The following is a 15,842-nucleotide window of genomic DNA, read 5'->3' on the forward strand; positions in this document are numbered from 1 at the left end:
CTTCTCTGATTACAAAGCAATGGGTGCTACTGGAAATAAATAAAACATGGGAAAAATCATTGCACTGATCAGAACTTAACAGCAGCAAGAAAAGTTAAAGTCAAAAGCAAACATGAATGTTCAAAAGCTAATTGAGATCAGAAGAAAAATGCAGCTCAGCAAAATTAACTGCACTTCTTTCTGGGGCAACCTGCAAGGAGAACAGAACAAAGATAGGACAGGCAAAGGATTAATACACCTGATAACCAGAGTAATGGCTAGAACCTTGGGGAACGAGACAACTGGAATGGCGGGAAGCCGCTGGTCCCACTTCAGCAAGCCAGGTAGCACCTGCTCACAGGCGAAGCTAGCAATGAGTGGCCCAGCGCGGCCTCGGGGCTCAGAGCAGAGCCAGAAGGCAAAGGGATTTTCCTGACTCGCGCAGAGGGGCGCCCCGCCTCTGCAGGATTCCCGCGGGTTTGCTCTTCTGCTCCCAGCTCGCCCTACAGTGACCCCCTAAGCCCCGGGGGCAGCTCAGCCCTGCTGGAGCGGACAGTGCCAGAACAGGGGGTTCTCTCCCGCCCGCCTGTCACACTCGCCCTGAGACCCGGACCGTGCTCAAGCTAACATGCAGGGGACACAGTGGTGAGCAGCCCCTGGCTGTCCCCTCATCCCCTGCTTCTTCCTGGCCCGTCGGGATCGATCAGCCCCCGCCGCCAGTCGGCTCGGGACCGCTGTTGGTTTTGGCGCCAAGCGGGAGGCGGCGGCGCTGCTGCGGTGGTGCCCGGTACTGCCTGCCCTGCCTGAGCTGGGCACAAGGCGCGAGAGAGACGAGCGGGGGCGCGGGCTTTATTGCCAGGCTGGGGCGGGGATCCTGGCTGGGCGGCGCTGCTGGGCCAGGTCCCGGGGGGTGGGGGGAAGAGTAGCGCGGAGCCTCCTCCTGGGCTGTTCTTCCCCGGCCGGACGGAGAGCGGCACTGTGTCCCCGCGGCGCACGCTCCGCCTGAGCCGCCCCCTCTCACCCCCCGCTCCTGCCGCCGCCGAGCAGCCTCCTCCCCCCACCTCTCCCCGGGCAGGAGCCGCCGTCGCACCGCGGAGCAAGGAGGCAGCGGGAGCAACCAGGGCGCCGGCCGGCTGGCGGTGGCGGAGCAGCTGCAGCACCCACCCGGCACGGAGGCTACTCAATGCTGCACCTTCCGGAGCTGCATGAGGTAAAGGCGGCTCCGGGTCCCGCTTCCCTCCTCCCCGCCCCGCGGCAGTATTGGGGGAGGGAGGCTCTTTGTAGGCTTCGCAGAGCTAGTTGGGTGAGGGGCTCAGGGGCGGGGAGGGGGCCTGGGGCTGAGGGCACTTGAAGTTGAAGGAACAAATGTAAAGTGGAGAGTGGCCTGGTCCCCTCCCGAGGGGGCTGCCCCCCTCTCCGGGGGGAGATAGGGGCCAGGTGTGGGGCTCAGCACTTAACTGCGCGGGGCTGGCTGGCCGGCAGCGGGGTTTTGTTTGGGATCCCAGCCACCTCCTTCCTCCCTCCCCCGTTGGTCTCTTTGCCTCCTGATAGTTTTGAGGCCTAACTGCTTAGGCCTCGTCTCCCAGCTCTGAGGCTTCTGTGACGGCCCCGGAGACCCGCTGGAGCCAGGATTTGGCCCTCCCCGACCCCTCTTTGGCTATAATGGGCTTTAAACTTGGGGCATCCTTTGATCTGGGTTAAAATTTCATTGTAAAATATGAGGCTGCAAACTAATAGTGTTGGGCTGGAGAAGCCTCGCACTGAAAGGAGGCACCGGAGGAGGCTGGAAAAGCAGGAGTTTGGGGGAGAGAGGTGGCTTTGTGAGGCGTCAGTGAAGCCCTCCCCAAGAGGTTGGGGTGCAGGATTTTTGCCCTCATGATATTAAGTGGGGCCTTCTGTGAATTGAGGTTTAGAAATGGAAAAAGAGGGCTGAAAGTCGTCTCTGTTCCGCTGAACTTTTGTTTTCTGACCGATAGAGGCCGGTAGAGGACTGTGGAGAAGGAAAGTTTATAACCAGTGGCACCAGGATGGACTTTCCTGCTACCCAATCAAAACCTCCAGCCGATGGCAAGATCATCTACTATCCTCCCGGAGTAAAGGAGATAACAGACAAAATTACGAACGATGAGGTGGTCAAACGGTTGAAGGTAAGTGTCTCTTCTCCTAACCTCTCAGCATTTGCCCGTTTAAGCACTACCCAACTAAACAAACATTTTCATCTCTGCCTTGGGAGCTCCAGAGTTTTTTGATGTAGTTGACATGCATATCACTTACCTCCAGATCCTCCTGGCAAAATTTGTATTATTTCTTTTTCAAAGGTCTATGATTTACTTTTGTCACTTTGGTACCATATTGCCATGTCTGCTTTTATATATTCACCTAAAGTGGTGAGAGGTTGAATCATCAGTGTACTAATTTGTGAGTTTTCTAAGCTAATATTTTAATTTGGCATGAAATAAATTAAACTACCCACAAAGGGTCAGAAGTGGAATTGCAAATATGGATTACTGGAAGCTAAATTTGTTTTTAAGTGTGACGATTATTGAGAGTTCCAGGGTTTTGAAAGATATGTCATAGTCCAAGCATGGCATGATGGGAATTGATTATATTACGCACAAGTAATTGTAGTTTAGAAAGTTGGCTATTATTGATTATAAAGTTATCTGTCATTAATTTGTAGCACGTTACAAACATAGAAGCTGCATTTCTAGAGTTTCACAATTAGACTTCTTCTTTGTGCACACACTGCTACTGAATTATATAAAGATTATAAAGTTTTGTGTTCAGACTATTCAGGGCTTGTCTACACTTGAGGGTTAATTCAGATCAAGGTAGCATGTGGTTTTAGAGTGAAATAGCTGTTCTGGAATAATTTCATGTGTAGATAAGCCCATAGTGTAAATAAAGTCACAAAGTTGTTAAACTTTCATAAGTAAAAGGGATTGTTACAAGTATTTTTCTCTCCTTTTTTTGTTTTGTGGACTCTGAGGTTTACAGATGTCTTTAAATCAATTTTTTTCCAAGGCAGTACATTCAGATTTCCCTTGTTAACTTCTGTGCCGTGGCATATTATTTTTAAATGTATGCTGAAAGTAGAGGATAAAGTAAGGTATTGATTAAATATCAGGGTCACTCAATTGGTAGTATTGTGGTCTTTGGGCCAGAGAGTTGAAGATTCAGGTCTTAAGCTAGGATTTGGGTCCATGCTCAGGATGGATGGTATACTATGTAGGACTAGAAGGTTTCTGGCTGTCTAATCTGATTATATGGCTCCCATCACTGTAGTAGCTGAGTGTCTCACAAGTATTGAAAAACAGAACAAACAAATTATTCTTTAATCCCCTAGAAGAAGTAACTTGATTAGTTTTATAGGTGATGTGAAAAAATATTCCTCTGTATACATTTAAAAAATATATTTGAGAAATAAATTTTGCATTTAATTTTGGAAGTGCCAAAGCCTGTGATTATCTCTTGCATAAATGAGTTCCATAGTGTGGTTCCATCTCTTGTGAAAGCTCTATCTCTTGCACTCATGAGCCTCACCAAAAGTTAATTTTTTTCATTGTTCCAGTGGAACATAATTGTGGGGGGTCATGATTGTAGAGGAAATGTCTCTGGACTGACTCTGGCTAACTATCTCCAAAGGGTTTTGAACGTTAGGACAGAGATCTTGAATTGGAGTCTATAGAGAATGGAGAGCTAGTGTAGTGTGGAGAACATGGGTAAAGTGCCATTCCTAGATATTTGTAATATCAAGTCTGGAAGTCCATGAATATATAGATTACTGTGGCCAAGTCTATGAGATGAGAGAGGACATAATTTTCTGGTCAGTAGCAGATAGAAGAGGGTGTTTTTCTCCCCTTTTCTGTAAGAAAGCATGCTCTTTTAAAAACAAACATACGCTTGTTTCTAATGGAGTTTTAAAAAGTTAGTTTGTAGGTTTTGAAAAAACAAAGCTTTACAATTTAGGCATAAATTAACCCAACAGTATTCCTTGAAGCTGAGGTCTCTGCCAGCCTCTGGTAGCTGCCCGTGAGTAAACTAAAGATGCCATGGCTCTCTTTGGAAAAATTAGAGTGTGACTTTGTGTTTTGGCCATCTTTGGGCCTGTCCACACAGTTTTTGATTCTAGTCTAAGCAGTGAAAGCCACAGTCAACTTAACTGGTTACAAATCCATTATTTGATTTGTGTCTGTACAGCTTTCTGCCATCAAAACTGAATTTTGTCATCTAGAGCTAATACTTGTAATAATGTGCTGCTATTATTATTATTATTATTTATTTATTACTATTTTTAATTTTTTATTGTTGCAGCTTGGGTCATTCTGGATACCTGTCCCATTTTGCATCAACAGCAGCAGTCTCACCCAGGACTCATGTTTTTGTTTTTTTTTCAAAAGTTTTCTTCCCCTACTCCCTCTTTCTGCCTATGATTATGGGTGGTGAATGAGGCTGATCTGCTGCTTACAAGTGTTCAGAATCTGGACAATATTGTGAGCACTACATCCTGCAAAATAAAGTGATGAGAATTCTGAATCGGCCTGCAGCTTCTGGATGATGTAGCGAGGAAGGCCCTCAAGGGTAGCATAGGCATATGGAATAGAATCAGGCTCTTAATGAATTGCATTGACTTCAGTGTGTATTGGATTATACCCATAAATTGGTCCCCTTGTGACATGGGTAAAGTTCATTTTGGATGTCTTAACTTCACAGTTATTGGAGAACTAGTTTTAATTGCTAGTGCCATGGTTGGAGGTATGTCCACACTGCAGAACTGTGTGCCTAATTAGTTAAACTAAAGAGTGTGCCACACTAGATAGCTAGCAGGTGGTGGACAGTTAAGATTCATATGTTAACTATGTACTGTATGGATACAAACTGTATTTTAAGCCAGATGTGCCTCTAACTGATTAAAGACACTGTAAAAAGTTGCTATATGATCGTGGTTTTCATCCTGTTCTGTTCTACAAACAAATTCCAAAGTTAAGTGAATTATCCCAGATAAAAATGTCAGTTTACTTACACTGTCACTACATGATCAGTATTTAATTCTTTACTTTGTAAAGTGCTTTGGGATAACTTAAGCATGGAAGTTGTTTTATAAATTCACATTTGGCTCTGTTGTAGATTAACTTATTAAAATAGTTTTTTAAATTGTCCATAGTTAAATAAAAACATAAGACTGGTCATACTGTCTTCTGACAGTGGTCAATGCGAGATTGTTCAGAGGAAATGAATGGAGCAGTGCAATTATCAAGTGATACCCTGCTGTCCATTCCCAGCTTCTCACAGGCAGCGGTTTAGGAACACCTGGAGCATAGGATTGCATCCCTGACTATCTTGGCTGATAGCCACTGATGGATTGTCCTTCATGAACTTATCTAATTCTTTTTTGAGCCCAGTTATAGTGTTGGCTTTCACAACATCCCCTGCCAATAAATTCACAGGTTGATGGCATTGTGCAAAGAAGCTCTTTCTTATGCTTGTTTTAAACCTGTTGTCTGTTAATTTCATTAGGTGAACCCTGGTTCTTGTGTTATGTGAAGGGTTATATAACACTTCCTTATTCACTTTCTCCATACCATTCATGATTATAGCCCTCTATCATATCTTTCCTTAGTTGTCATTTTTCTAAATTGAACAATCTCAGTCTTTTTAATCTCTTCTCATATGGAAGCTGCTGCATATCCCTAGTAATTTTTGTTGACCATCGCTGGAGCTTTTCCAGTTCTAATGCATCTGTTTGGGATGAGGTGACCAGAACTGCATGCAGTATTCAAAGTGTTGGCATACCATGGATTTATATGGTAGCATTATGATATTTTACTGTTTTATCATCTATCCCTTTTTAATGGTACCTAACATTCTGTTGGCTTTTTGACTGCCATTGCTCATTGAACAGATGTATCCACTATGGCTTCAAGATTTTTCTTAAGAGGTAACAGCTAATTTAGATCCCACCATTTTATACTTATAGATTTGAGATTATTTTTTCCAATATGCATTATTTTGCACTTATCAACATTGCCTTTCATCTGCCATTTTGTTGTCCAGTCACCCAGCTTTATGAGATTGCTTTGTAACTCTTTGCAGTCAGCTTTGGACTTAACTATCTTGAATGATTTTGTATAATTTGTAAACTTTTCCACCTCACTGTTCACCTCCTTTTCTAGATAATTTATGAATTTGCTGAACAGCACCTGTTCTAGTAAAGTAGGGTGACCAGATAGCAAGTGTGAAAAATCGGGACCGGGGTTGGGGTAAATAGGTGCCTATATAAGAAAAAGCCCCAACTATCGGGACTGTCCCTATAAGATCAGGACATCTGGTCACCTTATAGTGAAGATCCCTGGGGGACACAACTACTTATCTCTCTCCATTTATTCCAGCATTTTGTTTCTTATCTTTTACCCAGTTATGAGAAGACCTTCCCTCTTATGTCATGATTGCTTACTTTGCTTAAGGGCCTTTGGTGTTGGATCTTGTCAAAGGTGTTCTGAAAGTCCAAGTATGTTATATCAGCTTGTTCACTCTTTTGTTGATACTATTAAAGAATTCTAATAGATTGCTGAGGCATGATTTTCCTTTATAAAAGCCATGTTGACTCTTCCCCAACATATGTTCATCTACATGTCTGATAGTTCTGTTCTGTTCTATCATTTCAAACACTTTGCATGGTACTAAAGGTAGGCTTAGTGGGGTGTAATTGCCGGGATTGCCTCTGGAGCTTTTAAAAAATGTTGGCGGTACATTAGTTATCAGCCAGTCATTTGATATAGAGGCTGATTTAAGCAATAAGTTACATACCAGAGTTAGTGGTTCCACAATTTCATATTTGAGTTCCTTCAGAACTCTTGGGTGCTTTATTACTGTTTAATTTATCCTCCTCTACTGACACCTCAATCTGGAACAGTCCCTCAGATTTGCCACATAAAACGAGTGGCAAGGTGTGGGGATCTCTCTCACATCCTATGCAGTGCAAACTGATTCAGAAAATTCATTTAGCTTCTGTGGAACAACATTGTCTTGCTTGAGTGCTCCTTTAGCAGTGTGATCATCCAGTGGCACCCCATTGATTGTACATCAGGCTTTCTGCTTCAGTTTTGCTTAAAAAAAATATTTGCTGTTTGTGTGTCTTTTGCCCGTTGCTCTTCAAATTCTTTTTGGCCTGCCTAATTATACTTTTACACTTGACGTGCCAGAGATTATGCACGTTTTTATTTTCCTTAGTAGGATTTGACTTCCATTTTTTAAAGGGTGCTGCTTGCCTCTAACCACCTCTTTTATTCGACTGTTTAGCCATTGTGGCATTTTTTTTTTTGTCATCTTCCTATTTGTTTTTTATTTGGGGTATACATTTAGTTGGAGTCTATATTATGGTGGTTTTAAATAGTACCATGCAGCTTGCAGGTGTTTCACCTTTGTAACTGTTCCTCTTAATTTCTTTTTAACTAGCTTCCTCATTTTTTGTAGTTCCCCTTTTTGAAGTTAAGTGCTGTTATGGTATTTTTCCCCCCCTACAAAGTTGTTAAATGTAATTACTTTATGGTCGCTGTTACCAAGCAGTTCAGCTATATTAGTTCTTGGACCAGATCCTTTGCTCCCGTTAGCACTGATATTTCTAAATGTCTTTTCCAAGTCTGTATTTGGTTATTCTTGGCAACGTAAACAAAAATCTCTGATATAACTTCATCAGTCACATGGGAAAACTTTAATATAGTTACATATAAACTGATATAATTATCATCAATATTATTCACTAGTAACTTAATGATAGACTTACTTAAAATGCTATTAAGTCAAAATTATAGCAAATGTTTACATAATGAACGGTGCGAAGCTGTCTGAGATCGTTATGCTGTATGCATCTTTTGTACCACTCCTTACCATTTATCTACCTGTTGAATTTTTTTAGTTAAAAGAGAGCATAAAATGTGACCAGCTGAGACACAGTTTTGCACCATTCACTTGCAGTTTGGGAAGTTTAAGTTTGTGACAAGGCTGGGGGAGAAAGGCACCTCACAGTGTTTGTTTTTATATAGAGCCATTAGTGTAAACAGTACTGTATAGTACCCATAGGTGGTACTATACAGTATTGTTTACACTAATGGCTCTATATAAAATGTACCAAATGTCTAACAGGTCCCTACCTCAAGAGATTTAGTGAGAGGCTCACAATAGGTACCATACAGTATAGAAAAAATATAGAACAGTAAAAAGTGCATTATATACTGAATACTTAATGGAACTGGTAGAGGTTTTTTTGAAGGAGAGGAGGGGGATACATTTTCAGAGTGCAAATTTCAACAAATCCTTGCAACATCCTTTTTGAGGTAGGTTTGTTAACCTATTTTATATGTGACAATGGAAATCTGTGGAGATTATGACTTGTGTCAGGCCATGTAACTGTCTAACAGAGATGAGATTAGAATTTTGAAGTTTTTTTTCTCTCCCTTCTGATCAGTTAATTAGACATACTACTGTTCTTCATGTAAGGGAGAGACAGGTGCTGGCAGAGTGTTTACTGTGATGGTTCCTTCATTTTGGAACTTACTATCTTGCCTTCTCTAGGACCTAGTCCATTAATACCTGGATTAGTTAGCATTTGCAGCATATTTGGAAGTTGCTTTTCCCCAGGATTTTGGTTAGGGCATGGCTTGATGGCTGGAGGAGTTTGGATAGACTTTATTTATCCACATATTAGTTGATAGATACTTGTGTCAACACAGGATGAGCAGTTCCTTTCCACTTACCTGTTTGCCTGTCTTGTCTAGTTTTATATTATGAGCTCCTTGGAGCAGGGCTTTTGTTCTGTTTTGAATGTGCTATTGGAAATAATTACTTTTAATAATACAATATATTTTATATTATGTTTGTTAATTTATGGACTGGGTGCTAAGAGCAAAGGAAGAAGCTCTCTAAAGTTCTCTAAACATATGGAAGTAGTTATGTTGAGAGTACCTGAAAGATATGAATTGGTGTGTTATCTATGGAGAGAATCTGGTAACTAGTATTGGACAGTAATGTGTTGGAGATTTTTGAGTGTGTTTTACTTTTTGAGAAAAATGTATCTGTATTAAGTACCTTCATTGATAATTGTAGCCAACTAGTACTTAATAATGCTATTTTTCCAATAACATATCTGAAAAATCAGTTCTTTTCAGTAGTTTCATGACTGCGGGCCCCAATCCTGCAAACACTTACTTCTCTCCTTAACTTTATGCATATGAGTAGTTTTGTTGAGGCTTGTGGGATTACTCAGGTATGTAAAATTAAGCACATGCTTTAAGTGTTTGCAGGATTTGAGGCTTACAGGAAAAGAATAGCCTGGTTATTATAGAAATCCATAGATGATTATTCTAGCGCTTCAAAAACTTTGGTTAATTGTACTTATAGTTGCCGTGGCAAACTGAGTTTGCAAATGTTCTTGAGCTATTGTTGGGTACACAAGCCTAGGGCCAAATTCCTATTTTTTAGTTTACTCGGTCTAATTCTTTCAGTTAGTTTTATGGTTGTAACAATCAAGTTTCTCATTAACTAGGACAGATCACTAGTCAGTGTATAAGAAATATGGTCTGGCTTTCTTTTTATTAAAACAAGAGCAAACCAGAATGTAAGTACACACCTCTACCTCGATATAACGCTGTTCTCGGGAGTCAAAAAAATTTACCCTGTTATAGGTGAAACCACATTATATTGAACTTGCTTTGATCTACTGGAGTGCACAGCCCTGCCCCCTCAGAGCACTGCTTTACTGTGTTATATCCGAATTCGTGTTATATCACTCACTCACTCATGCCCGTCACCCCTTTTTAATAGGGGTATGGGCCGCCAGGTCGCATTATATCGAGGTAGAGGTATGTGTATGTTTTGCAAGCTCTCTGACTTTAGTAATCCTAAAGCATTCACCTTATGTAGGCTTCCAACTCACCCAAATATTATTGGTCCATTGGAAAATAAAGGAATAAAGTACTTCATTTTTGACCACAGTAATTTTCTTATTCTAAGTGCAGCAACTACTAATGGCAAACTCGCATCTCCAGACTTACTGTGGTGGTCTCCTGGCAACAAGAGGGTAAGTTTATTAAAACAAGAGGGTTCCCAGTGATCAAATGTGTGCATCAGCCCTGGTCTAGTTTGCCTAGTTTTATGGTCAGTCTAGTTAATAATCGCTTATAGTACTTTGCCTTACGCATTCTTTAATGGACACTATTCAAGGCCTACTCTGAATAAAGAATTATTAATTTTCTCGTGGACTTTTCTATGGTGCTCCCTGCTATGGAATCGGAGTGCTTTACAAAACACGAGCTTGAGTTGTATAAATCTAATCATAACACTATATTGAACAACCATCCTTTTGTGAAAATGATTGCGGCAACGTTTACTGGGTTCGATCCATTACAGAGTGGGAACTGCAAGCAATAGCCATGGACAGATAAGTTCAGAAAGTCGACAATTATTTATTTGTGGGATGCCCGAGAGTTGAGAGCCTGGACCGATTTTTTTTTTATAAAGCTACTAAGCATTTGTGTAAATCAGCGTCATATAGATGGCTCAGAGTACAAGCTTCCCATTGAGCTTCAGGTACAGCGCCTAGTGCGCAGCCACTCACACGAAATCAGATCCCCAGGCCAAGCTGGGCACACTTAGAAAAAAGCGAACACCCCAAATGAATGGAACGCATACTGTTGGAAAGGTTAATTTTTTAAGTGGCGGGGAAAGGATAGCTCAGTGCTTGATGAGCATTTGTGCTGCAAAGAGCCTCGAGTTGTGATCATGCCTGACGGTGCCACAATTGAAGGCGACTCTGGGGCACGAAAATCAGTGACTTGGTCTGGCTAGGAAGGCAGGGATGGGACTGCAATGACATTTCAGGCGCCCTTTCCGATTTTCAGAGATATACGTAATAATCTCCATATATTCATTGTAGTTATAGTGACTTGACGTAGTCAGTGAATAGGAAAATTGTGTCACAAGAAACAACTAGGTTCTCGCAGACAGCATTCAACGCTTTAACCATGAGACCATTGTTCTCACTACTGTCTTTACGTTACTGCACACTATTTCCCATAGGGAAGGAAAATGGTCCAGGATTAGGTTTTTAGAAAACCTGGTGACATTCTAGGTAAATCGTTAGAGGAGCAGTGGGCTCTTTTGGGGGTCCTCTGCTCGGGGTCCTCTTCTGATTTTTAATCTTTGACCTTCACAACGATTCCTTTTTTTTTCTCATTCATTGTCCCAAGAAATCATTTGTGGCTTGGGCTCAGTGATCCCTCCGCCTTGGTTGAATGGTATAGCGAAGGTAGTCTGGAAACTTCTGTTGTGCCTGTCTCATAACATAAGAACAAGGGGACATTTGATAAAAATAAAACATGGGAAATTCATACAGTATGTAATTAAGCTGTGGAGCTTGCTGCCATAGGAAATCATTGAGGCCAAGGCCTTAAGAAGATTCTAAAAGGGACAGGACTTTTAGATGGAGTATCAATAGTTTTCATAATTTAATTATAACAAGTTTTGTGGAAGGGATATTAAACCTTGTGCTTCACGGCTTAAGCCAACCACCAACTATTTGAGATCAGGATTAGAGCTAATGTGGTGTGCGTGTGCATCTAGGGGTGCAGATATCTCACATCTGCCTACTCCTGAGTTCTTGTATCTTCGTCTGAACTCATTTGGACTACATCAGTGGTTCTCAGACTTTTGTACTGGTGACCCCTTTCACATACCAAGCCTCTGAGTGCGACCCCCGCCCCCATAAATGAAAAACACTTTTTTTATATATTTAACACCATTATAAATGCTGGAGGTAAAGCTGGGTTTAGGGTGGAGGCTGACAGCTTGCAACCTCCGGAGGGGTCCTGACCCTCAGTTTGAGAACCCCTGCACTAAATGGACCTTGGGTGTGATCTAGAATCGCAGCTCTTACATTCCTAATGTATTTGTTCCAAACTTGTGCTTAGGAAACTTTTATGCCAGCACATACCAATTTGTATTTTACTTTGTGTAAGATTAAATGTTAATTATTTTTTTTTGTATTGGGATGATGCCTAGAGCAGTGGTCTCCAACCTTTTTATGCCCAAGATCACTTTTTGAATCTGAGGGCAACCCAGGATCTATCCTGCCTCTTCTCCAAAGCCCCACCCTACTAGCTTCATTCCTGCCTCTCTGCGTTGCTTGCTCTCCCCCACCCTCAGTCACTTTCACGGGGCTGGGGTCGGGATTTGGGAGCAAGTGTGGGCCCTGGGCTGGGGCTGAGCGGTTCACAGTGTGGAAGGGGACTCTGGGCTGGGATTGGGGTGCATGAGGGGATGGAGCGTGCAAGCTCTAAGAGGGAATTGGATGCAGGAGGGGGTATAGGGTGCTGGCTCTGGGAGGGGTTGGGGGTTGGGGTGCAAGAGGGGATTGGGGTGCTGGCTCCGGGAGGGGGCTCAGGGTTGGGGCCCAGCGGGAGGCCACACAATACTTACGTCCAGTGGCTCCCGATCTGCGGCAGACGCAGCAAGGCTAAGGCAGGCTCCCTGCCTACCCTGGCCCCACATCACTCCCGGAAGGGGCCAACATGCCCCTGTGGCCCCTGGGGGAGGGCGGGGGGCACGTGGTTCTGCGTGTTGACCCTCTCTGCAAGCACCGCCCCTGCAGCTCTCCAGACCAATGGGAGCTGTGGGGGTGGTGCTTGCAGGCAGAAGCACCATGTGGAGGGAGACCCTTGTCCCCCCATGGCCGCACTGGCCACTTCCAGGAGAGGTGTGGGGCCAGAGTAAGCAGGGAGACTGTCTTAGCGGCAGTCACGTTGCACTGCCGGAGATCGTAATTGACTGGGAGATCCTCTAGGATTGACCAGTCGATCGCTATCAATGTGTGGGTGACCACTGGCCTAGAGGCTTCAGCTGAGATCAGATCCACGTTGTATAAGATTACAAACACATGGTAAAAGACAGTCCCCGCCTAGAAGAGTTTACAGTCTAAAAAGACAAGGCAGATGAATGATAGGAGAAGAGAAGTGTGGCATTATGCATCTGTATTCTTCATAGCAATATTATTATGAATATGACATAATCATGATGTATTTTGTACAAGATAAGGCATGTGAGATATCATTGGAAAGGTTATGATTTATTGAATATGATTATCCTACTTGTATGCATATATAATTTTTGTATCTGAAGTTAAGAATATTTATGCATCTATTACAATTGTTTACACTTGGGGAATGCCAGCTAGACAGAATGCAGTGAATTTAGATGGCTAGCTGGAAGGGCAGTTGGGGAGAACAATAGCTCTTATACAATACTAATCTCCCCTTGGGGAGCCTTACTGGGAACACTGGAAAGAGTCTCTGAGTCATGGCTGCGGTGGCTCTTCAGCAGTGGTCACCAACCGGTCGATCACGATCAACTGGTCGATCCTAGAGGATCTCCCAGTCAATCACGATCTCAGTTGCCTATCCCAGCCTCACGCCATGCCCGGCAGCTGCCAGTGCAGCCCCAGGGATCCTGGGGGCGGGGGCAGGGGTCTGCCACTGTGCGCTGCTCCCGTCTGCAAGCACTGTCCCCACACCTCCCATTGGCCGGGAATGAGGCACTGTGGCCAATGGGAGCTGTGGGAATGGTGCTTGCAGAGAGGGGCAGCGCGCAGTGCCATCTACCCCCCTTCCGCAGGGGCCACAGAGGCGCATTGGCCCCTTCCAGGAGCAGCGTGGGGCCGGGGTAGGCAGGGAACCTACCTTAGTGGCAGCCACGCTACACTGCTGACCAGGAGCCACTGCCCAGTGAGAGGCCGCACCCCTGCCCTGAGCCCCCTCCCAGATCCAGCTCCCCATACCTCCTCCTGCACCCCAAGCCCCAGCCCTGACTCCCCCCTCCAGAGCCAGCACCCTGTACCCATTCTTGCACTCCAACACTGCCCCAGCCCTGAGCCCCCTTCCACATCCTCTCCTGCACTCCTTCCCAGAGCTTGCACCCCTCACCCCTTCCTGCACCCCAACCCCCATCCCAGGTTCAGCCTCCCACACTGCAAACCCCTTGGCCCTAGCTCTGAGCCCGCACCCCCTCCTGAAGCCCTACCCCAGTCCGGTGAAAGTTTCTGGGGGGAGGGGGGGTTGGTTTGCATAGGGCGGGTCCTCAGTGAAAGGGAAGGGTAGATCCTGGGTTGCCCTTAAATTCAAAAAGTGATCTTGGGCATAAAAAGGTTGGAGACCACCAGGGACATGTGACCAAGTCACCTGATACTGGACTTCATGATAATACTAGTGGTTTTCCACTGACTGGGTGTAGGAATCAAACTGGGAGACAAAGGATTCCCACCATATTGCAAAAACTATTTAAGGCAGAGGAGTTACATCATCATGGGTCATTCTTCACTGACTCCCTGTCAAAGAAAGAAGACTGCTGGAAACACCTGAGAAACAAAAAGACTGATATAGAGGAGAAGGGCTGAACCCAGGCTAGAGGGTTGTCTAGCCTGTGAAAGGAATAATTGAAGTTTTAAGCTGCAAGCAAGTGCAGTTTGACTTCAAAAATCTCTGCAATCTGCCTAAAACAACATTTAGGGTGAGAATTTGCTACACATATCCAATTTCTTTAATATATTAAGCTTAGATTGTGTGTTTGTTTTATTTGCTAGTTAATCTGCTTTCATCTGTTTGCTAGCCCTTATAATCACTTAAAATCTATCTTTTGTAGTAATAAACTTGTTTTTGTCTAAAACCAGTGTGTGAAAATCATAACTTGGGGTAGAAAGCTGTGTATAGTCCTCTCCACATTGACGGAGGGGGCGAATTTCACGAGCTTACTCTGTACGGATCTCTGTGCAGCACAAGGTGATGTAATTTTGGGTTTATACTCCAGAAGGGGGTGTGCACTTGAGTAACTGGGCAGTTCCTAAGCTGAGCCTTCCCATGCAGAGCTGATATCAGCATCTGTGTGTATTGCTACAGCTGGATTTGTGCTGGTAAAGTGCATTCTGAAGCCTGGGGAAGGGTTTGACAGGCTGCATAGCAGTACAGTGTGAAGGGAGCCCAAGCTGATGGGTCAAGTGGGCTCAGTGGTACCCCAGTCCCAAATGGCACCTGGGGTGGGGAGAGAGACTTGTCACAAGAAGTATTATTCCCATTTTACAGGTGGAAAAGTGGGGTGCAGAGAAGTTGAGGATCACAAAGGAAATCTGTGGCAGAGCAGGTATTGAACTCAGATCTTTAGAGTCTTAGGAGCATCCCTTAATCACACGGCCAATCTCCTTCAAGTCTGAAAGACTTTATCCTTTCAGATTCAAAGTATTTTAAAATAAAAATTTGGGCCGAAGTCCATGATATAACACTAAATTCCAAGAGTTAGAACACATGGTGGATTAAAGATCTGGAAAACATAATATACTTAAAACTTCATGTGTTCAAAGTGCTATATAAACAGTAATCCTCACAACAGTCCTGTGATATGCAGTGGTGGAGTAGTATATTGGTCCCAGGATATTAGAGAGAGAAGATGGGTGAGGTAATATCTTTTACGAGGCCAACTTCTGTTGGGGAAAGAGACAATCTTTTGAGCTTATGCCGAGCTCTTCTTCAGGTCTGGAAAATGTATTTAGCTATGACATTCTGAGTACAAGGTGGAACAGCTAGTTTAGCAATTTCTCTCTGGGTATTTGGGGGAAACTCTACAACCTTATCCTCCATGAATCCACCCCAGGGACTTTATACATGTTTTCCAAGATACACAAATCAGGGAATCCAGACAGACCCATCATATCTGGCCATGGCACTTTTACTGAAGGAGTTATCAGGGCTTATAGAAACTATCCTGAAACCACTTACCACACAAGGGGCCAGCTTCCTTCATGACACAACAGATTTCCTCCAGAAACT

General features: G+C 43.8%; 1 protein-coding gene across 1 annotated transcript in view; it reads left to right on the forward strand.

Annotated features, from left to right (window-relative positions):
* Positions 1–926: 926 nt before the first annotated feature.
* Positions 927–15,842, forward strand: part of PDS5A (PDS5 cohesin associated factor A) — a 187,266-nt gene continuing 172,350 nt past the window's right edge. Inside the window, exons 1-2 of the mRNA XM_075066510.1 lie at positions 927–1,189; positions 1,956–2,126. Of these exons, the coding sequence (XP_074922611.1) occupies positions 1,163–1,189; positions 1,956–2,126 (198 nt within the window). The 5' untranslated portion in view covers positions 927–1,162. The remainder of the gene's footprint in view (positions 1,190–1,955; positions 2,127–15,842) is intronic.

This window comes from Chelonoidis abingdonii, chromosome 5 (assembly GCF_003597395.2).
Source record: "Chelonoidis abingdonii isolate Lonesome George chromosome 5, CheloAbing_2.0, whole genome shotgun sequence".
NCBI classification, from domain to species: domain Eukaryota; kingdom Metazoa; phylum Chordata; order Testudines; family Testudinidae; genus Chelonoidis; species Chelonoidis abingdonii.